The sequence below is a fragment of the Heterocephalus glaber genome, unplaced genomic scaffold (genome assembly GCF_053883595.1).
Source record: "Heterocephalus glaber isolate CG9 unplaced genomic scaffold, H.glaber_assembly_v1.0 deba00001457, whole genome shotgun sequence".
NCBI lineage: Eukaryota > Metazoa > Chordata > Mammalia > Rodentia > Bathyergidae > Heterocephalus > Heterocephalus glaber.
Genome location: NW_028258305.1, coordinates 13,925,731 through 13,953,342, shown reverse-complemented (window position 1 = coordinate 13,953,342; position 27,612 = coordinate 13,925,731). Strand labels below are relative to the sequence as shown.

Genomic DNA, 27,612 nt, shown 5'->3' with positions numbered 1-27,612 from the left:
ACTAAAGTGTGTGCAGGGGCTGGGGATTTAGCTCAGTGGTTCCACCGCCTGCTTTGCAAGAGCAAGGACCCAAGTTCAATCCCCGCACCAAAAAAAAAAAAAAAAAAAAAAAAAGTGTGCAAATCACTTTATGCAAATCAAGTACACGGGAAATGTAAAGTCAAAAGAAAAAATGACGGGCTGGTGATTTAGCTCAATGGTGCTACACCTGCTTCTCACATACAAGGTTCGTAGTTCGATCCCCAGAACTGGGGGAAAAAAAAAGAAAAAATGAAAGTTAAAACTTCTCAAAAGAATTATACTTTAATTTATATTTTTCTAAATAAGGCCAAAAAGAGTATGCCTAACTTTATACCTCTCACTGGAAAAAATGTTCTATATTGAAATAGTAAAAGCATGCTTTGGAACTAAGATAAAAATAAACACATCTGAAAATATCTTAATATCTCTTATCTTCATGCTATCATAATACACTGAAAAGATACTGAAACTCATTCTAATAAAAATTTTTTTCTAGTTCCATGATACAAATATTAAAATTACTAGGGCCGGGGATTTAGTTCAGTGGTTCCAATGCCTGCCTCACAAGCGTAAGGTCCTGAGTTCGATCCCCAGTAGCACGGCCCCCCAAAAAATCACAGTATTAAAATTACTAACAACTATGAGGAAAAGTTAAGAGCAAAGGTGAGTGAGGAGACCAAGAAAAGTACAAAAAGCACTAAAACTTGTAACTGATATAGTGGTAAAGAATTCTAATCAATGTAATGTATTAGACACTACAAACACGTAATATATGACACAATGTAGTGGTAGCTCCATGGTTAGGTTAAAAAGTGACATGAAAGCATGAAATAGTGCATACATTGATTACCTGATGTTTTACTCAGCTCTGCTGAAAATATAGCAGATGGTGATCTGTCCTCTTTTTCTGTATCAGAAGGAAGTTTTTTCTCACCTTCTTTCATAAGAACTTTGGGTTTAATTGTGCTATCTATCTCTGTTTGAGTTGCCAAAGCAGAAACATCTGGAGGCCGTAAGGGCACCTTTGATATGTCAGATCTATCTTTGTAGAACTCATCTGAGACAAGGATTTTATCTTCATCTTTAGGATGCATGTTCTTGAAAGAAAGGTCATGGGGCATTACTGAGCATGGCAATGGCCCAGCTCTATCCTGGACATTAGCATTTTCACTTTTGTGGAATACTTCTAGGTCAGTGTATTCACCGGCTAACTTAGAAGAATCAATTTTAGAGCTGACAAATGCGGGAAATTCATCTATAATCTCAATTGGAGATGAATCTGAAAATGTTTCATTTTCTCTTGCATTTGCTTCCTTAGAAATAAGTAAGTCATCATTTGAGTAAACTGCAGTATCAAGCTCCTCCATCTGCAAAGGAATTTTCTCCTTTGTGGTCAATGATGAAACTTCATCAGGTGATAGAGTATTTTTCATAGAATCTAAATTGGGTTGAAAAGATTCCAAATATGGCTTTCCCCCTTCAAGTGGTAAAGCACTGAGTTTTCCCACATTTTCTAGTTCTACTGATTTAGATGAAGTTTCCACAAGATTTTCTTTCATAAGCATCACAGCTTCCTCTTTTGTTTGTGGAACTTCAGGTATTGAGTCATCACTAAATAGGTCAACTGGTTCAGAATCAGGTGAGGAATCTTCAACTAGCTCAGAATGATCAGAGATTGGCTTTTCAACATTTGCTGTTTCTGAATAATTGGAGAAATCTGGACTTGGTTCAGTAGAGAGCTTTGTTTCTTTAATTAAATCACATGCAATAGATATATAAGGAGCTTCTGTTTCCTGAACAGCTGCTTTAATACTTTCAGGGTCTTTAATTTCTTCCATTATTCCTGATACTTTTTTTAGTGATATATTCATGGCCTCTTCATATGGTGGAGGATTTTCAGGTTCATGTTTTATGCTCTCATAATTAACTAGAGGAGCTTCTAACAGTGATGAACTGGGCTGTGCCACAGAAGCACCAGCACTAGGAACCAGAGAATTTAATGGTGCTTCCATAACAATGTCAGGCAAAACTGGTGAAGGAGTTGCTTCAGATTCTTCAAATGACGGGCAAAGCTGTGCTACTGGGTAGAGTGAATCCTGCACAGCTTCTGATGTTTGGACCAAGTCCATTTTTGTTTCATAAGCAATTTTTGTACCTGCAGCTTCATTAAATTCACTTTCACATGCTTCTTGTACTAAGTCTGGAGTTAACCCTTCAGGCATGTTTGCCACCACTTCATCAGTCACCTTTGATAAATTATCTGTTGTAACATAATTTGTCTCAGAATCTTGTGTTGCCACAAGGAAAGGGTTTGATGTTTTGGTGCTAGTCTTCTCTGTTACAATTTGGGCCTTTTTTTCTTCTATTTTTTTCTCATCAGTCTTATTTTCTGAAGTATGATCTTCTAACAAAGGAAAGATGGCTGTTGCAATGCTCTCAGCTGCTGTTGGGTTAAAGGGAGCACATGTGATATATGGTCTTGAACTGTCTTTTACAGCTTCTGGTGTACTGGGAAAAGAAGCATCATCGTTACTGCTTTCACTATCTTTTTCATGATTTGTTTGCTCAAGGCTATCCGCAAAACCTTTCTTATCCACTTTACTTTCCAATTTGCTTTCTATATTACCTCTAGCAGCCAACACATCCCTGTCTCCCTTAAATGTATCTTTGAGTTCCCATACTTGCTCAAATGGTTTGAAGTCTGCATATTCCTCCCTTACAGGTGCTTCTACTGCAATTCCCATTTCATTATAACTGTCCTTTTCTGGTGATATACCTTTGTCCTCTTCTTTAACCAATTTAGTAAGGGCTATAGGTAGTTGTTGTTGATTATGAAGAATGGTGTTACTAACTAAATCCTCCCCTTCATCTTTATTCTTCACAACTATTTCTTCCCTAGGATTTTCTACTAATATGACAGATTCTGCTTTTGGAGAGCCACTGAATGATGATCCCATTTCTGAGTACTCTAATTCTGAACATTCTGTTAAATCTCTATCTATAAATGGATTTTTTGCCTTCTCTGAGAAATCTTTAGAAGCTTCATTTAAAGTTTCTTGAAGTGCTCCTTCCATGGGAGATACTGCTGGTAAGTTACCAAGGTATTCATGTTCTTTAAAAGAAGCAGTTGAGAGAGGAGACAGAGAAGGAAGAGAAGCAGCAGTTTCAAGCAGGACAGATGGGAAATCCTCTTGACCAGCCGAAACAGTGTTACCTGGCTGCTCCTTCAAGTCCATAATTTTTTCTGTGGCCATGGACAGAAAGGAAAGTTAGAGAACACCAGTGTTCTTAAAGAGTTAATGCAAGTTTTATGACAGATTCATAAAATACTGTTAGTAAAGACTTAATTCTTCACTAAAATGAAATGTTAATAGCATTTAATAAATACAAATAGATTTGCATATTTTCCTGAATAAATTGTCAATAAAAGATATGCATGGCTATCGCATAAGATTTTTTATTGCATAGCATTTTGACTGTAGTTAATAACGTATATTAAAAAATAGCCAAGAGAATATTAAATATTCTCATAACAAAGAAATAAAAATGTTTGCAGTGACAGATACACTAAACAGTCTGATTTGCTCAATTAATATATATGTACTGGGGCTGGGGATTTAGCTCAGTGGTTCCTGCGCCTGCCGTGCAAGCGCAAGGTCCCGAGTTTGATCCCCAGTATCAAAAGAAAAACAAAAATATATATGTACTGAAACATCACATTGAACACTATAAACATATACAATTGTCAATTAAAAAATAAATTCAAAAGCATGAGCATAGTTTCAGAGGCAATAATATGCTATGCAAAGACAAATCAAACTTGGAAAAATTTATTAACTGAAAAAAGGCTACTTTTAACTAGTTTGAGAGAAAGAAAAGATTTGAGAAGAGTTTGACAGTATAGAAAGGATAAGTAAATGACAGACTAGCATTTTTTTTTTTTTTTTACATAACAGCCTTTGGCTTTATGCAGGTAAACTATTTGAAGAAAGAATGGTCAATATGTAACTATAAACTAAGGGTTTAAGAATTCCTTACAGAGTTTCAATTACTAATCAACTTCTGCCCACTTTTCCCTTGAACACAACATACAAAATGCAAATTTCAACTTTTTCACTAGACAAATATTCTTGGAACCATGCTAATTTACAGTAGATCCAAACTACTCAGTAAGGAGTTAACACGACTAAAGAGTTAAAGTTAGAATACTCAGGGGATAAAAGGCTGGCAGAAAGAACTTGCCTGCAGAGGAGTGTATCACAGGCTCAGATGCAGCAGGAAGAGCAAAAAGGGTCTCATCTGAAAAACAAATAGAATACAAGCTCAGCAGAAATAAAGACAGGTTGGAAGGAGGCTAAGGATAAGAGGAGCAAGCAAGGGTTGTTTGTAATGAGTTAACAAAAAACTTTTATCTACAGAGAAAAGGCCAAGACAGAAAGGAAGTTAGAAACAGTATTGTTAATTCAGACAAATCATCACATATATTATAAAGTTGACTAAATGCTATCTATAGAGTCTATCATTTTTAAGAGGCAATATAACATCGTTAAACTTCATGAACTAAAGCAGCTTTAAGATAGTGTTTTCATTTAACATACTGTATCCAAAGTTCTAGTCACATTTTCAGTAATTGTCTTGTCACAGTCAAGCTAAAAATATAAAAGATGAATTTTAATAAAATTACTTTTATTCAATAATTTATTGGTATATGTTCAATTTAGAAGAACACTCTAAAATTATGCACTTTCCCTTACATGTCTAGGTTGTCTATTCTTTTATTCTATTTTTACTGGGGCTTGAACCCAGGGCCTTGAGGCAAGAACTCTTCCAATGAGCTACATCATCCCCATCTTTTATTTACTTTTTATTTATTTTTTTTTTTTTGAGGAAGAAGTCTCCCTACATTGCTCACGAAAGACTTGAACTTGTGATCCTTCTGCCTCAGCCTCCCAGGCATGCAGCAGCTATTCTGGCTCTCCAGAGCCATTCTTAATTTAAACATGTTAAGATGGAATGTATGTGCTCCCTGCCCCCATTCATATGTTGAAGCCCTCCCTAACTTCTATGTGATGGTCCTTGAAGATGGAGCTTTTGGGAGGTGACCAGGGTTAGATGAAGTCATAAAGTAAGGCCCTAGACCAGTAGGATTAGTGGCCTTACAGAGATACCAGAGGGTTTGTTGTTTCTTCTCTCCCTCCTCAAGCACATGAGGCCATGAGAGCACACTGGGAAATGGGTACCACCAATAAGTCAAAAGAAGAGACCCAGAGTAAAACCTACCATGCCAACACCTTGACCTAAGAAACCTATTATTTAAGCCAACTGGTCTGCTATTTTGTCATGGCAGCTGGAGCAGACACTATGCTACATACTGCTATATTAACTTTGTACCTATAGTTGGAAGATCCTGAGCTAAAGCTCTGCGTTTTATACTAGAAAAAAGCCTCTAGAAGAAGACAACTTGAATAGCTTGAAGGATGACAGGAAGGTATTTCTATAGCTGAGAGGACCCAATAAATTTGGACATTTCTATGTGGAAGACAAGCTAGAAGTTGACGAAAATAGATAAAAGAGATACAGCTATCATAAGTATGAACCTGTCTTCCAAGGGTATAATGCCCCCATCCCCTAACTTCACAATGAGAAATAAACTGTGGATAAATCTATACAGGACATGATGTCACACTTAAAGGATTCTCAGACAAGGTGGTGAGGGAAAATTGATGTGTATTTAAAAAGGTCTCCCATAACCTAAAACAACAGGTAGAACACTCATCCAAACCAATAAGACAGCTATAGGGCCTTAGAAGATTTTACAAAATGTATACACATGTGTACACATTTTTTTAAAAGATGATGTGCTATATGATCTTAGTTAAGTTACACAATTCTCATTTGTAAAATGAGAACCAATTCCTTTCAGTGAAAATGATGAATTAATTATAAGCTTGCATATACTGAAATTTGGAGATCAAAAAGTAAAACCAAATAATTTAGGCAGAACTGTAAATAAAAGCCTGTTCTTAACAAAACAGTACTGCTGTCATCTTGACAACATAGTTAAGATATTATTTCAGAGGACAGTCTACTTGGAAAATGGGCTAGGAACATATATTACTGTTAAAAACAGAAGGAAAACAAACATCTAGAATTGTGCCAAAAATTTAAAGAATTTCTCAAAATGCATACTTAGTAGTATCTAATAGCAGAATCCCCCCTACAGAAAAACTGTATTCCTGGCACTTGACAAAAGTAAAAACGTTTTCAAGTTGTTATTGCAAATATTCATTGAATTTCTAACAAAAAAATGTTAACTGCGTAAAGTGGTATTCAGTCCAAATTTAATCAAAATAAGTACTGCATTTCTAAGTTCTTAACAAAAAATCTAGAACCAATCACTACCACACTTGGACCTTCAAGAACAGGACTGTCAGTCTCCTAATAAAGCAATCATGAATCATGGAACAAATTGCCCACATTCAAATCCCAGATTTATCACATTCAACAGGTAGCCCTGAAAAAGTTACTGTTTAGCCTTTCTGGACCTCATTTCCTCATTTGTAAAAAAAGGATAATTTTAGTATCTACCTCAAAAGTTGTGCAGGAAGCAAGAGAGCCAGGATTCAAACCAGCTTAACTCCCAAGTCCTTGTGCTTTATCTTGAGACAGATATATCTGTGCCAAGCACAGCTGTGTAAACTCTTCTCAGCAACCCACTGAAGTTCGATTTCCTGACAAGCTTATTGTCACTAAGCAAATACCTAATAATTATCCAAAATAATAGGCTGATTAATTGCTACTACTTCATCATTTTTCCCTTCCAGCACTGGGGATTGAACCTGGGGGCACTCTGCCAGCCACTAAGCTACATCCCTGGCCCTTTCTAAAATTTTGTTGAGATGGTTGCACTAGGCTATCCGGACTGGACTTGAACTTGTGATCCTCCTGCCTCAGCTTCCCACAGAACTGGAATTACAGGCATGTGCCACTGTGTCCAGCTTAAAATATCACTTCTAGAAACATTAATGGAGGCCAGGTACTGTGCTGGTCAGACACATTTGTTTCAGCTGCTCATCCAATTATCCAAACCACCCTTTTACACTTTGTCACAAATGAAAAAAGAAAGGCATAAAACTTATATGCTAAGTAACTGCCCCAGTCACAAAACTGAAAGTAATGGATCTGAAATCTGAATTCAGAGTTTGTAAGTCCATACTCTTTTAAGCACTCTGTAGTACTACTTCCTTTCCTGGACTTTATATTATTAAATTTAGAATTTTTAAATGACTAAAATTCAGAACATTAAAAAATTCTGATCAATCATACTGCCAAATTCAAAGGCTAAAATACCTATAATTTACTTCATAAAATTTGTTTTACAAAGAAATACTGATTTTTAGATTAGTCTTTGTTTTTCTGTGAATATAGTGACTTTCACAAGTGAATGAACAATTTTATAACCAGGGATACTATATTAAGTAAAAAGCATAACAATGAAATACCAAGATGTTACGTACATACATATATACATATATACAGACACATACGCACTCTACTAGGTTTATGAAAAGGGCAAACAGCTCCCCTTTTCTATATAATGCCAAATTCTCCTGAATGAAACAAGTACTTTAATCATCAACTTCATTTTTCCTACTTTTAACAGCCAAGTATAGAAATATATAACAAAGAATTAAACTCACACTAAAAAGTTATTTAAAATTTTTAGTTTTTAAAAAATTTTTAATATATTTTAAAAATACGTTTTTACTAAATTACAAGTAATGAGGAAGCCAGAACTTTTCTGTAAGTCTTTACATTCTATTGCTATCAAATATTCCTCAAAAGAAAATTATACATTCTCTTGTTCAAAAGCATTTAAAACCTCCTGGTTACCATTTTATATTTAAAATCCTTTCTCATATACACAAGGTCCTACACAGTATTACCCCCCAAATTAACTGTCTAAATTTATGCCAGTAATTCTCCTTATCATCTGTGCTGGCCAAACAAGTCTTCCTAAACCACACCTATGCTTCTCCTTCCTTCATATTTCAACATTGACATTAAATCATAAACTTACTTAAAACATCATAGCTAGTTAATGACAAAGCTAAAAAATTTTAACTGTCACTACAGTCAGATATCTTATTTCCTTTCCTTATCACCTGCAATAAAATGAACACAATCAGTGAACTAATGACCACCATTAGAAAAACAACTTTCCAAATTACCTACCCCTACTGTTCAATAATTTCCTTAACTGAGAGCAAAACTATTAAGTTTAGATTGCTTTGGTCCAACATATGTTGAATGCTAATTACTTCCATCACGTAAGTATTGTTTCAAAACTAAAGTAAACTAAAGACATTTTACTTTTTAAGTATATTATTTTTTAAGTATGAGTGGAATGTAAGCTTATTACTGTAATTTACTACTAATCAATTAAAAATATGTATGATATCACAATCTCACCAATGTCCACAAACTCAAATACTATTTTCTTTGACATGGTCACTTCAAAAACATTTATCCTAGGGGCCAGGGATTTAGCTCAGTGGTGCTGTCGCCCACCTCGCAAGTGGAAGGTCCCGTGTTCGATCCCCGGTACCAAAAAAAAAAAAAATTTTATCCTAGCATGCTTGAGGCCCTAGGTTCAATCCATAGTACCACCACCGAAACAAAACAAAAAATGTAAAATACAGTGAAAACTACACAAAGAACAGCCTCTGGTTATGACAGTAACTATATCAGGCTAACTCTTACAACATAAAAAACTATAAAAATAGCCAAAAATATATCAAGCCACTGTGTTTAGACACTGGATAAATAGTACAGGAATGTGAGTGAGTCCTGAGAAACAGAAAGCCTAAAGGCACTTTCTGGTTCGCAGCCCAAAGTGAAGAAGTCCAAGAGTATACTCTTGCTGAGCTAAGGAGGCCTGCAAGGTTGTCTGGAATTCGCTAGGCAGGATAACACACAAAACAAAGCTTCACAGAAATGGAGCTCCAGAGATTTATGTAGGGTTCCCTACAGTACACTGTTTTGCTGCACATGCACGGCATATGAACAGAATATTCAGCAAGGTATAGCTGAGAAACCTGCAATAGATTTTTGAACTAAATGAATAGTTCAGAGGACAACACTAGAAGACTTGAACTAAAAATTTTGACCAGCCAGAACAGAGAGATCTCTCACTGAAAACCCTAAACACACAACTTTAAGCTCCAGAATAAGCACACTTACTTGTTTTCATTAATAAATATTGGCAGTAATTACATTTATCATGGGGAATTGGTACATGTACATAACACATCTCAATTTTTTTCATCTCCTACCCGTTTTCCCTCCTCTGCCCCCTTCCCATTTGCAACTCTATTTCTGTTCTTTTTTCTTCAGTTGTTTTTATTACCAGATCCTTTCCCTCCTTTCTCTCACCTCCTCCCCTCCCTTCATCTCGTTTCTCTTCTCATTTGAAAAAGATCACCCTACTTCCTATTATTTAACCTTTATTTTGCTATTTATATTGTGAGTTTCTCATATAAGAGAAACTATGGTATTTAAGCTTGAGTGTCTAATTTATTTCATTAAATATTATGGTCTCAAGGTGCACCCATTTTCCTATGAATGCCAGAATGGGTACTTTTTTTTTTTTGGTACCAGGGATCAAACTTGGGTCCTTGAGCTTGCGAGGCAGGCGGCGGAACCACTGAGCTAAATCCCCGGCCCCTAGAATTGGTACATTTTAAAAGCAAAACTATTAACCTACTTAAAACACTGAACAATGTACAAATAAAAACTTCATATTAATATTCAATTTTGTTTTTATCTACTAGTTTAAAATATTTTTTAAAAGCAAGAATATTCTCATTCAAACTTAACACAAGAGTTAAACTATGGCTCATGATCCAAAGTTATATTCGAACATATTCAAGTATGTCTGTAGCTACTTTTGTACAAATTAGGACCTTGAGTAAAGACAGATATTGTATAGCCCATAAATCTGAAATATTTAGTACCTGGCCCTTTAAGAAAAAATCAGATGACTCTGCTCTAAAACCATTCTAACTTTAAAATCAAAACTTGAAAAAACCCAGAATGATTTGCCAGCAAATTAGCAAACTAATTGCATATCAGGTCAAAAATTAACACTACTATATCCATGACATGCAACAGCAAACTGAAATAATGTAAATGCTGCATTAGCAAAGATTGAAATGGAAATTAAAACAGCCCTTTAAAAATTACTAAATTTATACCAAAGACTGACACTATTAAGTGAACAGAAAGGGAATCTTGGTAGAAAACAACATGCTAGAAAAAAAATGGAACATGCTAGAAGCAAAAATTACATTCACTGAAAAATAAAATCATTAGTTGGGCAATCAATAGATTGGATAATAGAAAACATTTATTGGTTAAAGAAAAATCAACAGAAACGTCTCAAACTCAAGTAGAGAAAGGGAAAAAAAGTCTTAGTGATCTGATAGTTAAAAATTTCCCCCACACAAAAACAATTGCTGCCTCCCTCAAAATGCAGCGGTAACTGAAGTAGAAAAATAATATTAAAGATAAAATGGCCTAAAATTTGACGAAAGTTGGCATTTGAAACATAATTCCGATGCAAAAAGCTCAATAAATCCCAGAAACACAATGAAAATCACAAAAGGGCACATTGTTGAAAATCAAAACTACAGTAACTTTAAAAACAGGAAAAAGTCAGGGAAAAAGCAGGAATGATCTAAGACCAGTCAATGGAAACAATGTAACCCAAAAAGTAATTAAATTTTTGAAGTGGAAAAAAATCTGGCAATCTAGAATCAGAGAAACAAGTATTAGAAATAAAAGGGGGACTATTACTACGGCTCTAAATACATAAGAGATTATGTACAAGTTGACGGCAATAAATTAGACAACTTAGATGAGTGAACAAATTCCTTAATTTCCACTTACCAAGATGAAATGGACAAATTCCTTGAAAGACACAAATTACTAAAGCAGACACAAGCAAAATAGAAAGTCTGAATAGCCTTATGTGATTAAAAGTACAACTGTAATTGAAAACCTCAACAAAGAGAACTACGTATCTAGAAGGCTTCACTAGTGAATTCCATAAAACACCAAGGAGTAGTACCAATCTTACACATATTTAAAAGACCAAACACTTCCTGAATTCTGTAGACATATACACATAAATACCAAAACTAGTCAAAGCCATTATAAGAAAATAAGTTTATATAACATTACCACTCACAACCACACATTCAAAAATCTTTTAATAGGGTGTGGGCAGATGACATGCTACGTTCAAGACCCTAGGTTCAATTTTTACCACCAAGGTGATGTGAGGGACTAACAAAATACTAGCAAACTGAACTCAGCAATTCATAAAAAGCATAAATATTACCAAATGATATATATCCCAGGAATACATAGTTCAATATTCAAAATCAAATAATGAAATTCAACAGCCTAAAAAAGAAAAAACATATGATCATCTCAGTAGATGCCCAAAAGGCCTTGTGACAAAATTCAACATGTATTATAAAAATTCTCAGCAAACTGTGAGAAGGAAACTTTCTCAACCTAAGGATCAGAACATCTAGGGAAAATGTCCAGCTAATATCATACTTAATGATTAAAGACTAAATGTATTCACTCAAGAGCCTGAATAAAACAAGGAATCTACTAGCCTTCTTACCACATCTATAGACAGGTAAATTAATTAGATATCTTGTTGGCAGGTAGACAGGGCCTCCCTCAAGGCGCCAGCCCTCCAGGAGCCAACACAGCAAGGAACCAACATGGAGAATAACTGAGGCACATTCGCTGGTTAGCATTATAAAAAGGAAAAGAAGTACTACTTCTCCTAGAGATAGATAGCAGTGATTGATATTCTAAATGGGAAATTTCTTGTATCTGCTTGTCTTCCCATTTGATTCCCATTTAATCAATATTACCTGGGTGACTGTACTTGTAATCTTATTGGTGGGTCATGGTTTTGTCCCACCTCATGCCCGCCTTGTAAATTTCCATTGGGTCTTAATAGTTTTGTCCCACTTTGTACCTGCCTCACCACATGGCTTTGCTGTATAAAACATCTTTGAAAAGTGGGGTGGGCGGGCAACCCACTTTCTGGTCCCCCTTCTGTGTCTCTTAGCTTTCTTTCTCTCAATAAATTTTTCCTACTCTTAAACTCTGTTGTTCCTAGAATTCATTCTTCAATTTTAGAGAACACGAACTCACGTTTCGGATATCTAGTAGGTTTTGGAGTTCCCCCTATATCAACCTGAAAGGAAAATAAAACTTTCTTAACTTGCAGATAACAAGACTGTGCAGTTAAAAAAAATCCTAATAGTTATATAATTTGATAAAGCCAATAGTGAACTTAGCAAGCATGCAAGAGACATACAAAAGCAACATAAAACTCAAACTGCATTTCCATATAACAGTGACTAACAGAGAATGAAAACATAGTATCACTTAGAAACAAAAAAAAATAAAATACTTAAGCATTAATTTAACAAGAGATGTGCAAAATTTCCAGCCTGAAAACTACAAAGCACTGCAGAGGGAATTAAAAGATCTAAACAGTAGAGAGCCTTATCAATATTCATGGACTGAAGGATTTAATGTAGAATGTCAAGAAACGGTTCTCTGAGCTTCGTTTTTTTTACACATTGTGTGAGTAAGACTCTGGGCACTAAGTGGCATTGTTTCTATCTTTTCAAAGATGTTGGTACAGTGAAACACGCCTTGGAAAGCAGCAATGGCATTTTTCTTGTGAGCAATGAGCAGGCATACTTCTTACACAGTATAAAGATTCAGTTCCACTTATCTCAAAAATCCTCTCCTGTAATAAAACAAAGTGATGCATACCTATAATTTCAGCACTCTGGGAGGCTAAGGCTGGAGAACCACAAGTTCAAGCCCAATCTGGGCAACTTAGCGAAACCCTGTCTCAAAATTAAAACAAAAAAAACCCCCAAAATCCTGGGGAATATAGCCCAGGGTGAAGACCCAGGATTTGAGCCCCACTATTGACCAAAAAATAATAATAAAGAACCACTGCACTATGTCAAAAGAATTTCAGGAATTCTACTCTTAGGTATTTACTCAAGAGAAATAAAAGCATATGTAAAAAGATCTATATAAGAATGTTCATTGCATTCTTTTGCTAATAGCCAGAAGCTAAAAGTAATCCAATGTCTAACAAAAAGTGAGTGAATAATTAAACTGTGGTACATTCACATCATGGAATACAACTCAGGAGTAAAAGGATCAAATTATACTTATATTGCAATGTCACTGACAAACCTTAATAAAAGTATCCCATTTGAATCCAAGTAGCCAGACACAAAACCATTACTATTTCACATGATGCTCTACAAAAAAAAAAAAAAACAACTAATCTATGGTAAATAGAAGCAGAGGTTGTTCAGGATAACATTGGGGTAGGGTAGGGTGACCAGTACATGAAATAAATTGGAGAATTGACTGCTAAGAACCCAAGAGAGCTTGCTGGCATAATGAAAAGTACTATATATTGGCAAAGATGTGAGTTAAATGAGTATATGCATTTATTAAAACATAAAACTATTAACAATTAACTATTAACATTTTACTATATGTGAATTATTTCTTTAAAGCATTAAAATGATAAAATGGTGTATGAGCATTCTTCACAAATTGGAGGAACAGTGCTAATGAGGAAAAGCCCTCAGATAAAAGACATAAAACAAATCTACTGTAACAAAACATGTGGGATCTTACTTGAATTCTGATTTCTGTTAAAACACACAGTGGTGGCTCGATCTCCACCACTGCAGAAAAACGAAACAAACCATTTATGACATTCACTAAATAGAAAATGTGAGCACTGGCTGGACAGTTGATATTGTTATTGAAAAATCTTAGAAAAATAATTAAGGGCATGTGGTTATGTTTTAAAAAGGAGTTCTCACAAGTTTGCAAGATACATAATGAAGTATTTATGAGGTGAGAGACTGGCAGGATTGAACATTGGTTGATAGTTGGTAGGGCCATAATGGCTAAATAAAGTTTGGTAATATTATAAAACATATACTTGGTTTTCATCTCAGTTTCCTAAAATCTTGGACTCTCCCAAGAGATAAGTATCTTTTGCATGTCATTGAGATGGCTGAGAGTCCCAAAATAAACTTCAGGATGGGAGCTGGTCATGGAAAGACCTAAGGTATGATCAGAGGGTTGGAACTTCTGGTCCCACTGTGCACCCTACCTTCAGGGAGGGGGAAAGGACTGAAGTTTAAGATGATCACTGAGATGATCACTGAGGCCCAAAGATATAACCAAGTATGCCAACATAATGAAACTCCCATAACAAAAGGACTGGATTTGTAGAGCTACTACATAGCTAAACACTTGGCAGTTCCTGGAGGGTGGTGCTCTGGAAGAGGGTAAGGAAGCTCTTGCCCCTTTCCATATGCTATGGCTTACGCAATCTCTTTCAACTGGCTGTTTATATGTATCCTTTATAATATTCTTTTTTCTTTGGTACCAGGGATTGAACTCGGGACCTTGCACTTGCAAGGCAGGCAGCAGAACCACTGAGCTGAATCCCCAGCCCTATAATATTCTTTATAAAAAGATAGTAAACATAAATGTTTTCCTGAGTTTTCTAAGTTGCTCTAGCATATTAATTGAACTCAAGAAGGGTGGGGGTCATAGGAACCCCAATTTATAGGCTGGTCAGTGAAAACTTCCAGAGGACCACCAGACTTGTAGGACTGTGCCCCTCCACTTGAGGAATCTGATGCTATCACCAGAGAGAGTCAGAACAGAATTAAATTCATGCAGGTTTCATTTATTGTCTTCCTTTGTTGACATTTTCCATAATAAAAAGTAAAACAAAAAACTAATCATCCCACAAACCAAAATTCTACTGTACTGAAGCCATTAGTTTTACCTACAACTCTTACAGCAGACTATTAAAATATGTGTTTTATTCTTTCAATGCTAACTGTATCAATGGTCGTTGAAACATTTCATTAACAAAAATTTTACTGAAGGAGACAGATGGTAGACTGGCAGTTTAAAGTATCTAGGTCAGTGATGGGGAAACTTTTAGAGACTGAGTGCCCAAACTGCGACACAAAACCCACTTATTTATCACAGAGTGCCAACACCGCAATTAAACCTCAATACTAAGATTTTAGTTTAGAAAAAACAATTGTTATCTGATGTTTGGCTGCTGGGGTGACTTGGCTCCCATGCTGACAGAAAGGTTCATCACCACTGATCTAGGTCCTTCTTCAAAAGTAGTGAGTTACACCCCTTATCTTTAAAGCAGATCAGCGTGTAGAATAGTCTACAACATCATACAATAAAATATTTTATCTTTTTCATTCTGATTTTCATACTTTATGCAAAACAAAAGTACCTAACAAAGTTTTCATCAGATTCTGTATAAAGATTAAAATATCAAATTTTGATAGAATTAACTTATTCTTCCCTGCATGGAACACTGAAATTCAATCTTCAACCAAAGTACTTACAATTCTCCTAAAACAGTTGTTTCTCTCTTTAACAAAATTTAAGCTAGTAGTAATAAAAAGAAATTGCTTTATTTTATGCCCATTTCATATTACTGTCTGTGTAATTAATACTTTTGATACCATTTCTGAAGTGTAAAATTGGGTATCTTATAAAATATCTTGTAGAGTTCAATAGTAAATAAAAAATATTGATGGGTTTGGACTGAAAAGTTCTAAAGACTACGAAATGCGTACATGATAGGTTTAAGCATCTTTAATAGCTTTCTCAGAAGAAAAAACAACAGAATTAAAAAAGTAAATTCCCCTTATTTTCTAAGGTCAAAAGCACTGAGGGCTGGGGATTTAGCTCAGTGGTTTCACCACCTGCTGCGCAAGCGCAAGGACCCAAGTTCAATCCCCAGTACCCCACCCCCCCAAAAAAGCGCTGGTAGCTTAAAAACATGCTTTAGGTTCAGCTCCATCTAGGGTCATATGAACAATGAAATAAATGAATTTAATGATAGTACCTGGCCCTCCAATCATTCAAGTTTACAAATCAACCCATAAAGTTGGGGGTGGGGGGTGTTTTGCAAACAGACCTGCAGGCAGTTTACGGGTATGTAATTATGTGATTGTTCTTAAAACCACAAGCTTTCTCTGGTTTTAAGAATAGAAAATCTTTACAATGTGGTGCTTGTGTGTTTTCCCTTAATCTGCTACATGTCCCTCTCAAGTAAAACCTCTACTCATCCTTTTTTGTTCCCACACTTAGCCCTATGACTAGTTAATAAAGAGAAAAAGGTGTGTTAACTCTTTAATCAAATTGAACATATACCAGACTACCAATATAACCAAACAACTTTCAAGTGTTGTTTAAACAAAACTTTATAAACTTATCAGTAGTAAGCCCATGAATGAGAGTAAGCCATTAAAAAAACTATTTTTGAAACTTAATAGGTCAAGTAAAAATTTCAGAGACTCCTCTTTACAAAATCCAGTATTTGGCAGCTCGAGCTCCTACTACAGGAATACAGAGTTTTTTTTTCCTTTCTCAACACAAAAATATTGTCTTTTGGAAATGAAAAAACAGACTTATCTTTCTTTTCCAGTCTTTAATCAATTGAAAAGGGAGGATCAAATAGCTGAATAAGTCATTAATTCAAGTACTTCATACTAAGCAGGCTAGGCTAATATTTGTATTTAAAAGCCTAAATTTCACTACAGTATACAATAAATTTTTGAATATATCTCTAATGTCATGTGTTTGTAGAAAAATACATAATATCACAGAATGTGGTTGCACACACCTGTAATCAGAAGTCTGAGACAGGAGAATCACTAATTGGAAGCCAGCATGATCAGCTTCTTGAGACCCTGTTTCAAAATTTAAAAATAAAAAAGGATAAAGGTGTAGCTCAGAGGATCAATCCTTGCCTAGCACGCATGAGGTCCTAGATTCAATCTTCTGTACCACCAACAAATTTATAATTTTATATATATATATAAATATCCCTACATACTCATATACATATTCACCTATCTCTCTCTAATCTATAATACCAGTACCATCACGCTCCTTCCAACTAGGGATGTCAATGACTTTGTCCAGTGTATCTGTATAATATATGCTATCTGCCCATTAGTTACTCAGTTGCCTTCTTGGTTATCAGATGAGGTGTGCAAAATTACAGTGTGTGAGTCCTACTAACTCTTAATGAACTACTTGTTTCTGGAATTTTTCCATTTAATATTTTTGACCACAAGCAACTGAAACCACGAACATGAACTCATGAATAAAGGGGGATGGTTGTATGGTATACTCATGGATTACCTGTAGTTGTTTTTGTATAAAGTGAAAAAAGAATAAAGATTACCCATACAATATTTCTAGGCAGATACCTAAGAAACTACTAAGACTGGATTTACAGAATACAACTTGGGGAATCTGCTTAACAAGCGGAAAAATATTTCTATCATTATTATATTGCCATTTGCAAATTTTTACCTTGTATATGTAAATAAATGACTTACTTATAAAAACTAGGGCTCTCTAGGGACAGAAAATAATACAGTAATTTTAGATTCACACAAAATATATACATCAAAACTATGGCTTAGGAATGTCCTCCAAGGGTTTATGCGATAAAAGTTTGGTGTTCAAGGTGGCAATGTTAAGAAAGAGTGGGACCTTTAAAAGAACAGTGGAAGGTGATTAGGTCAGTTGAAGGCACTGCCTTTAGAGGAATTAAGGCAGTTCTCATGGGATTCTGAGTTCGTTTTCATATAAAGATTGCTATAGAAGAGCAAAACTGGCCTCTCCCCATTCCTGGCTTCCTGTCTCACCTTATGATCACTCGTGCTTGCATATGTTCCTGACACTGTAATACCATCCACCATGAGAGCTTCATAACAGTCAAACATGCCAATGCCATTCCTTTGAACCTCCAGAACTGTATGACCTAAATAAAGCTTGCTTTATAAATTATCCATCCTCAGTATTTATTTTGTTGTAGTAACTGAAAACAGATGAAAACAATCAGCATTCATTTGTAACGTCCTATTTATCAAACAAGTAACTAATGCCTACCACATCTAAAGGCACTGTGCTCAGCAACAGAGATATAAGGTTATATAATCCTTTTCCTCAAAAGAGTGAATGTATGGTATGGTGGAGGACAGAAAAGAGTAAACATGTCATTACCATATACATGGTATGATATAGTATGTTAAGGTAAGACCAGATTGTTGTGGGAACAAATAAGGAAAGCAGTTTAATTAAAAATCGTCTTTCTTTTGTACGCAAAATCCAAAATATAAATAAACCAAAGAGCAAAATAGAAAGACAGATAATACGAAACAGGGAGACAGATGTTTTGCAAAAGGGGAAAGGACCAGGGGGGGCGGGGTGTGAAAAAAAGAATTAAGATGTGTTATGTACATGTACCAACTCTCCATAATGAATGTAACCATTATATACTGCAAACATGTACTACTGGTAATAAAAATATTTTTTTAAAATAATCATCATTTCAAGAAACATAAAAACCAGCAGCTTAAATGTGAAATGATCAACTCCTTTGGGGGTTAAAAAGGATGATGGTATTAGTCTAGTCAGAAGTTTCAGGGAAGAATCAAGAAATATCCTCCAGGGGCTAGGGATGTCAGTGGTAGGGAACATGCTTGGTTAGCATGTGGGAAGCCCTGGGGCTCTAGGTTCAGTCCCCAGCTTGAAAAAAGGAAATAGGAAAAAAAAGGAGAGAAAAGGTGAGAGAGGGAAGGGAGGAAAAAAGGAGGGAGAGAGGAGGGATGGAGGGAAGGAAGGAAAATCTCTATTCTGCTGGTACTTTTATCCTGGGCTAGCAAAGTACCTTTAAAATGTACCATTTAAATTGAAGGCCTTCAATAAACAGTTTCAAATGAATTGTTTTTAGGTATATTATAAAATTATATATTAAAAAGGCAATTAATACAATATGCCCCTCTTCAGAAATGTTTTATATAAATATTACATACTAATTTATTATATCATTTATAATGTTATACTATATAATAAATTTGCAGTATGGTCAGCACTAAAATACCACTTTTTTTAAATACAATTCCATTCATTAAGGTTCCACCTGTGTTCATTACCATTTTAAGAAAAAGTTTGCAAATTACTATAAAAGACTACAAATTTTACAGAGCATTTCCTAGGAATCAATCTAAAACATAATTCATCTTATCCATAAAGGTGCATACCACTAATTTTTAATTTTTTTACTAATCAGAAAATGAGAAATGGATTAATAAATTATTCAGAATCTATACATTTATCACTTCTATTCCTTGCCATTGCTTTCAAGATAAAAATGAAAGGCAAGGGCATGGACAAGGCATGAGATCCTTTTCTTTAGAAAAATCTACTCCAAGGACTTAAATTATTGTTTACATGGACTTTACATTAAGAACTGGCACTTAAAGCTAGATGTGCTGGCTCATGCCTGTAATCTCAGCACTAGGGAGGTTGAGGCAGGAGGATTGCTGCAAGTTTGAGGCCAGCCTGGACTACAGAGTTCAAGGCCAACCTGAACTACATAATGAGATGTCCCCCCAAAACACAAAACAAACCTGGAACTTAAGATTTACACTATGTATCTACCACTCAAAATCTTTTAAAATTTCTAATACATGCTCCTATGTCAAATTAAATGATCATATAATAAACAGTCTTATAATCTTGAAGCACAAAACCATATACTATACTTACAAATAATATTCACTCTTACACAAATTCCTATGGTGATTAACAACTTTGGATAGTCTCCGACTTTCATTTAATAAACACTTATTCTTTTTCATTTGTTCAGTATTTACAGCCACACCCTCCAAGTCCTAATAGTTGCTTCTTTGTAACCTAACTACCAAAGGGATTCACAACCAATTAAATTCTGGCTGGGGATTAGCTCAGTGGCGCCACGCCTGCCATGCAAGTGCAAGGTCCCAAATTCAATCCCCGGTACAAAAACAAAAAATCTGCTTCTTACAGTCTTTTATATTCCTCTGCTCTATTTTATTTTCACTAAATAAACCAATAATAAATTAGTTCAGGCCCTACTCACCTCTTGGAAATACTGCAAAAGCTTTCTGAATAAGTTCATGGCTTTCCTTTCTGACCTACCCTGAACATGTCATTAATTTTCTAACACTGCTTTCATGATGCCTAGCCTCAGCTCAGTAATCTTCAGTGGATTCTCAATGCCTAGAGCAGTAAATTAGAATAATGAAAAACAATGAAGTAACTTTATATTTTAGAAATAACTACAATAAAAACATTTTTGTTTTATAACATAAATTGCCCAAAGCAAAGAACTTTGGATGTCAGAGCATGGATTAAATAGAATGATAAAATCCAAATTCAGCATCCAATATCCTGATCTGCCACACATTTTCAGTCTTAACACCTGTTCAGAACACATCCAGAGAGCAGCTCAAAGTCAACTCTACTGATAATGTTTACACTTACTTCAAATCATTTCTATTTAGTTTCCCTTGCATATTCTCATAGACCAGACAGTTAACAAAGCACTTTTTCAACTGAAAGGATTTTTTTTCCATGAAAAATGACCAAGTTAGAGGCATCAGTCTCACTTTAGCGAGACTGCATTGCAATGGAGATGTTTCACACGCAAAAGCAAACAGTGAAAGTGTAACTTACCAACAGAGGATGAAAATGCAAGTCAAATAAAAACTAATGTAAACGGCAACGTTCAATACACAAGTAACAGGATCTGTAAACCTTCTTCCTGTTGGTCTGTTTCTTTAATTATGCTCTGCACATTTCTCACCTCCTTTGTCTTTATTCACATCGGTCCTCAGTCCCTCCCAATCCTCAAAACCTGTAGTTTAACTCCAAAATTAGAAACATACTTTTAAAACCAAACATTTTTTTACCATGACTTATGACCCCATATGGTCTGAAGGTAGGCCAATTCTCCACTCTCATCTGCCACCACTCTCACAAGTTTTCCTCAGTAGTCTTACTGGGTAGAGTACTCACTTATCAAGCTCATTTCAGCCTTGGGGCTTTTGCCCTAGTTGTAGCTTGAAGACTGTGTCACCGAACCTAAAAAAAGCCCCACATGGCTCAATTCTCTATGCCATCATCTGTTTATTTACCTCACAACACCACTACTGTAATTTTTTTATGTGATTATTACCCCCCAATGGGGAACCCATGTGTCACTCACTGCTACACTGGCAAACCCTGGAACAGTGCATGGGTCTTAGAAGAAAATCAGTAATGGGTTCAATTAACAAGCAAACTTCTGTCAATTAAGAAATCTAGATGCTGAAATGGTTTAACTATCCATGACCATAATCACTGTTCTTGCATTTACTAAAAAAACTGAAATTTCCAAATAAGCATCATCAATGCAAAATTATACAGACCTGAACAGACAATATTCTCTCCTTTGTCTTCTAAATCTAGTATTTCAACAGTCATGATTTCAAAATAATGCTGTCCTCCTGAATCCCCAATGTTCCAAGAACAGAACTCTTTGTTCCCAGCAGGAATATAACGTGACAAGTTGGTACACTTTTGTCAGCAATTACAAATCCTGCTTATTCATTTTTTTACCTGATTTCCCTCAAATGTGTCTTTTCATACCAAAAAAGAAAGCCTGAATTACTCCACACATTCTAAGATCTTTAATGTAGTTATTATTGTTCTGAATAATGGGCTGGAGTACATCAATATAAAAATGTTATTCAGAAACATCACAATTGGCCTATCTTCCCTACTGTAGATGTGTGAATTGAAGAATAAAATCGTGTGATTTCAGACTGATACCCTTTTCTAAGAAATGAACCATCTGCAAAATTCTACAAGCCCATCAAGATTTCTCAGCAGTTAAATCACTTGATTCTACACCTTTAAATATAAAGAAATGTCCGACTGCTAGTGCGACACTAAGTCCCTAACCTTTGAGCTACTTAGCAATATGCATCTAAGAAGATATTTTTTCCCTTCCACAACAATTTCCCAAGATGAAAAGGGTAATAAAACTATGTTCCTAACAATAAAAATGTAATAATATACAATCAAGTACTTATGTGAATGAAAAGATTCGAAAGCCACTTTACAGGTCATAAAAATGTGGTCTCTCAATTTGAAAAATAGTATTTCTTTTTTTTTTTGGTACCGGGGATCGAACTCGGGACCTTGCGCTTGCAAGGCAGGCGGTGGAACCACTGAGCTAAATCCCCGGCCCCCTGAAAAATAGTATTTCTAATCAAAATTTGAAAACATCTGTCTCACAACATTTCATTAAGTCTCTCGGCAAGTCTACCACAAATTCAATTAGCTATTTTCTCACAAGGAATCCACAGGTTTTCTAAGAACGTCAACCATTTTGCCTTTTCTCCAAGATACAACTACGACGCATTAAGAGACCGAGCGAGTCCACAATAACAGTTGGCAATTCCTCTCACTGCAGCTGAGACCCTGGCAGAACTGTGCCCCTCGAAACACAATGCCCAGATCCTGTTTCCTGGCTGGGTTTAGATGGTGGAGAGCTGCCACAATGCACCCGAGCGAGCTGGGCGGGGACAGGACTTTGCCAGAAGTCTCTCCTTCCCAGTTCTCTTCCCAACACGCCACTGGAGGCGCTCTCCCTGCACTGCAGTTGGGTCAATGTGGACGTTCCACTCGCCCAGCTCCCCACAAGCGCAACGAGAAGAGGGGTGAAATATAAGGGCCCCTCCACGCCAGGCAGAGCGGAGAGCAGGCCCGGCACTGAATGCGAGCAAACAGTCCATCAGCTAAACTGCACCTTTTCCTTAGCAGCAAGACAAAAAAGCCCCTCCTAAAAAGATTAGGGTGCCACAGCCTTTCCATCCTCACCTCCAGGCCAAGCCAGCCCAATGAGCCTACAACCCTAGCTGCTCACTACACACCCAGCTCCTACTAGGGGTGGTGCCTAACTTCCAGTAAGCAAAGGAGTAGGGACCAGAGCAAAGAACCTGGCGCGCGCAGGGTGGTGTGCACGTCTTCCCCGAAACCGAGACAGACAATAAAGAACAAGCCCCGGCTTCCGCGGCCGCCCCACCCTTCTCTCCGCGCCTCCCGCCAGGGGGGGCGCCGTCGCCCCGACGTCCGCAGACAAAGCCCCCGGGGAGGAGAGGAGGCCCTGCACACAAAAGGGGGGCGCGGCACTCACCTACGGAGCCCGAGGAGACCCTGCGCTTGGGCGCGGCCGGGGTGGAGGGGGGCGCGGCGGGCGCCGCGGCGGGCGGGGTCCAGGAGGGCTCGGCCAGGGGGCTCACGCCGGCGGGGGGCGGCGGGGGCGGCCGTGCGGGAGGCTCGTCGTCCTCGGGAAGCCGGGAGGGCAAGACTGCGGCGGCCGCCGGCAGGGACGGCGCGGGCACGGCCGACGAGGCGGGGATCGGGTCCCACGCCGGCGGCCGTTCCGGGGCGGCTGGGGGAGCGTCCGGCAGGGGTCCCCGGGGCGCCGGGGGCACGAACTCATTCCCGAAGTCCAGCAGGGGCGCGAGGGGCGCGGGGGCCGCGGGGGCAGGCGGCACCGGAGCCGCAGACATCCCGGCGGCGGGCTTCCTCTCCAGCACCTCCAGCTCCTCCAGGTCTTCGTCTTCGTCTTCGTCCTCGTCCTCCTCTTCCTCCTCGTCCTCCTCGTCCTCCGGGTCCCTCACGAACTGGTACTTAAAGGCGGGCTGCGGCCGGGGCGCGCTGTCCGCGGACGAGGACACCAGAGGCGACTGGTCCAGGTCTTCCATGGCCGGCGGGTCAGGGATGATGCTGCAGCTGTCGCTGCCGCCGCCGCCAAGGCCGCTTCTTCTCAGAGCCAGGAGGTGGTGGGGGTTGGGGAGCACAGACAGGGGCCGGGCCGACCGAGCTGAGGGACCTGCGGTGGCGACGGCTCCCGGAACAATGAGACTGCTCCGCCTGCCTCCTCTCCCGTGATGCGCCACCCGCCCCGTCCCCAGTTACCGCCGCCGCCGCCGCCCAGATGAGTGAAGGAGAGGCCAGTAGACTCTCCGCCCAGTTTGGCGTGACTCACCCTCCCCGGCAAGGAGCGCAGGGACTGGCGCGGGAGGGAGAGAACCAATCGGCTGTGGGATAGAGAAAAAGGGCAGCTAGCCAGCCCAACAGCAAGGGAAAGAGATGAAGGTGGATGGGGCTTATTGCACTTCCTCTCTCTGACCGGCTGGTGTTGATTTGATGGGCGGAGTGTGGAGCTAAGAGCTCCACCCCCCCAACATTGGGTTGATGAGGGTGGGGTGGGGTCTTGGCCTTGCCTACAGCTGGAGGGCAATCTGTAGTTAGAACCCTGCGAGAGGGGGGCGGGCTGCTGTCCCTGAGGGTTTGGACGAGTTCCTAACGAGCCACCGGAAGGGCGTTAGCTTGGGGCGGGGGGGGGGGGGGGGGGGGGACTGAGGATGGAAACTTTCCTCCCCAGAAAGGAAAAAGCCGGAATGGAGAAAGCTACTAGCAGGACTATGAAGTCGGACTTAAAGATTTTAAAATTTTTGAAGTAAAAGATTATACTTTTTCTAACTTAAATTCCTAAATTACATTACGACCACCACCCTAAAAGAAGGCCGGGGCGGGGGGGGCTACTTTTGACAGTTTTAGGCTCACACCAGTTCAAACTGCAGATTCTGGGATGAGGTAGGCAAAACAGCTGTGCTAGATAATCTGGGATTGTGGGGCTGACCTTCTGAAACTCAGCTCTTCCAAAGAGACGGTGGGCTTTGCCTGGTATAGGAGGCTTACATGGTAGGAGAATGAGTCATCCAAAAAGAGAAGCAAGGGAAGAGAGGAAAATAGAAACACAAAGATGCCTTGGATGGCAAACTTTGTTCCCGTTACGTTTCAGTCATCTCATGAGTCAACAATTTCATATGATTCGGGCTTTCTAAGATTCAGGAAGCCCAATACTCATTGGTCTGATAGGTGAAATAAGTATGTTCCCCAGTCTGCTTTTCCAGAGCTGGAGAATTTTAAAGTGGTTGCAGAACATATAAGACTCAGCGTTGAGAGGGGACAGCCCTTTTATCTTTCTAATACAACTTTAAAAAACTGACTGCAAGCCTACTCTGGAGGCTTGGAGAGAGGACAATAACCTGCATTCAGGTTGCACATAGTCCACCTAAACTGTCTAGTACCTAGTCACTGGCTATTTAGCACTTGGAATGTCTGAAAATGCACACTGAATTTCCAGAATTAGTACTAAAAACTGCAAAATTAGTACCAAGAACTGTAAAAAAAAAAAAAAAAAAACCTCCACATTGGTTACACGTTGAAAATGATAGTACAGTATTCTGGATATATTGGGACAAGTACTATTCACTAAAGTAGCTCCTAAAATTTTTTTAAAACATGGTTTACATTATATTTCTATTGGACATTGCTGGTCTACATTAATGATTAAGAAATTTTGATTGCCATAGGGAATCACTTATGATTTAAGCAAATTCTTAACTCCAATCAATTAATGTTACGTTAGGCTTACTTCGGAATTGAAGAAAAGTAGTTGCAGGGCGGGATAAACAGATGGAGCACAGAAATTTTTTTAGGACAGTGAGACTATTGTATTGTAATGCTAGCTGTGTTACATTTATGCATTTGGAAACCCCATGGAACTATTCAATAGAAAAAAGTAAACTGTAATGTAAACTATGGGCTTTAGTTAATGATCATCAATACTGGGGTTTGGGATGTAGCTCAGTGGCAGGATGCTTGCCTAACATGTGCAAGGCCCTGGGTTTGAGCCCAGCACAGCTAAAAAATAATACAGAATTATTATCCATTGTAACAAACAGTCCACATCAATGCAAGATGTTAATAAAAGGTATACTGGGGGCGGGGGGTAGGAGTTAGAATATATGAGAACTCTGGACTTAAACCTAACACTAAAATAAAGTCGTTAGAGAGTTATTCACATCTAGTTACATAATGTATAACTAGCTAAGAAAGTTTATTAATTTACAAAAGAAAAAGTAGAGCAAGATTTCCTGGCAATGTTACTTTAACAGGTTAATTATTAGCAATCTGTTTAACAGCTAGCACATGAATTCCACGGAGATGAATTGGCTTTCTACAAAAGGATTATAAATTGCTTTGAGTTTGTTTGTTTTTATTTTTCTTCAGGGGTTCAGGGGTTAGGAAGAGAGGCATGTTAGTGTACAACTTAGGGGCAGAGGTTAATGCCAAATTAAAACTTTTAAATAAAACAGATTCTCCAACCCAGATTGATGTACCCTGCAAAACTATCTTTCAAAATTGATGGAGAAATAAGATACTTTCATGATAAAGAGCACCTTAGGAACTTCATGAATACCAAACCAGCACTCCAGAAAATTTTAGACAATATCCTAGGAAAAGACAATGAGGATCACAACCCCAGGAAACTCAGCAGAATGAATCCGTTGGGCTTGACAAATTAAATGCAAAGGGGGAGAATCCAACAAAAAGAAAAAGTCATGACAAGGCTTTTAAAACTTTTAACTTCATCTCCCTAGTGAGTATATAATTCAGTCTTGTTATTGTTCATGATTAGTATTTTTCTGATTCTAGTGTTGCACAGCTTTCCTTGTGCTGTACTGGCTATTTATCATCTTCTTGTGTCTACTTTTTAATTGGGTTGTCTGTTAATGAGCTGTAAGAGTTCTTTATATATTCTGGCCATAGGTTATATGCATTGTAAATATGGTCTGTTTAAGGACTACTTTTCATTTTAATGATGTCATTTAAAGTTCTAAATTCTGATGGAATCTCATCTATCAGTTTTTTTCTTTTATACATCATGTTTGTATCCTAGGAAGTTCTTGCCTACCCTGAATTCATAAACGTTTTCCCTTATAATTTCTTCTTAAAGTTTTATAGTTTTAGGCTTTCATATTTAGATTCATAGATCCCATCAAGTTATTTTTATGTATGGAAATAAAGGGTTGAGGTTAATTTTTTATATACGGATACCAGGTGTTCTAGGGCCATTTGCTGAAAACACTATCTTTTCCTCTGCTCTTGAATTGAGTTTATATTCTATGAAATGTTAATGTTAAATAATCTTTCAAAACTCAGTGAACCATATATGTGTGGTTCTATTTCTAGACTCTGTTTTATTCCAATGATCTATATGTCTTTCCTTACACCAACACTGCCTTGATTACTGTAGCTTTAGAGGAAGTCTTAAAATTAGGTACTAAACGTCTTCCAACACTGTTTTTTGTTTTTGTTTTTTTTTTACTTTTCTAGGTCCTTTGTACTCCTACATAACTTTTAAATTTCAATATCCAATTCTTCATTTATAGCAAGTATACATAGACTTGAATTTTTATATAGACCTTGTGTTTTCTAATCCTGCTAAATTCAAATACAAGTTCTAGGGGCTCCTAGAGATTTCTTAGTATTTTCTCTGTAGATGATCATTTCATCTACATATAAAGATTTTGCTTCTACCTTGCCAATCCTATCCTAATTGTGTCATTTTATTGCCAGACTATTTTGGTGGGGGCTAGGTTTCAAAGTTTAATGGACAGATAAAGAGTAAGCATATCTGTCCTTGTTCTCCAC

General features: G+C 37.6%; 1 protein-coding gene across 4 annotated transcripts in view; it reads right to left on the bottom strand.

Moving 5' to 3' along the window:
• Rtn4 (reticulon 4) overlaps positions 1-24,098 on the bottom strand; it is a 69,697-nt gene extending 45,599 nt beyond the window's left edge. Inside the window, exons 1-3 of one of the 4 annotated variants that reach the window (XM_004867277.4) lie at positions 23,237-24,098; positions 4,264-4,320; positions 872-3,265 (exon numbers count right to left, since the gene is read on the bottom strand). In XM_004867277.4, coding sequence (XP_004867334.2) covers positions 872-3,265; positions 4,264-4,320; positions 23,237-23,810 — 3,025 coding nt within the window. In that variant the 5' untranslated portion in view covers positions 23,811-24,098. Of the gene's footprint in view, positions 1-871; positions 3,266-4,263; positions 4,321-16,840; positions 16,909-23,236 lie in introns of those variants that run through there. The other 3 variants (XM_087216380.1, XM_004867278.4, XM_004867279.4) reach the window with 3 other exon arrangements.
• Positions 24,099-27,612: the final 3,514 nt, after the last annotated feature.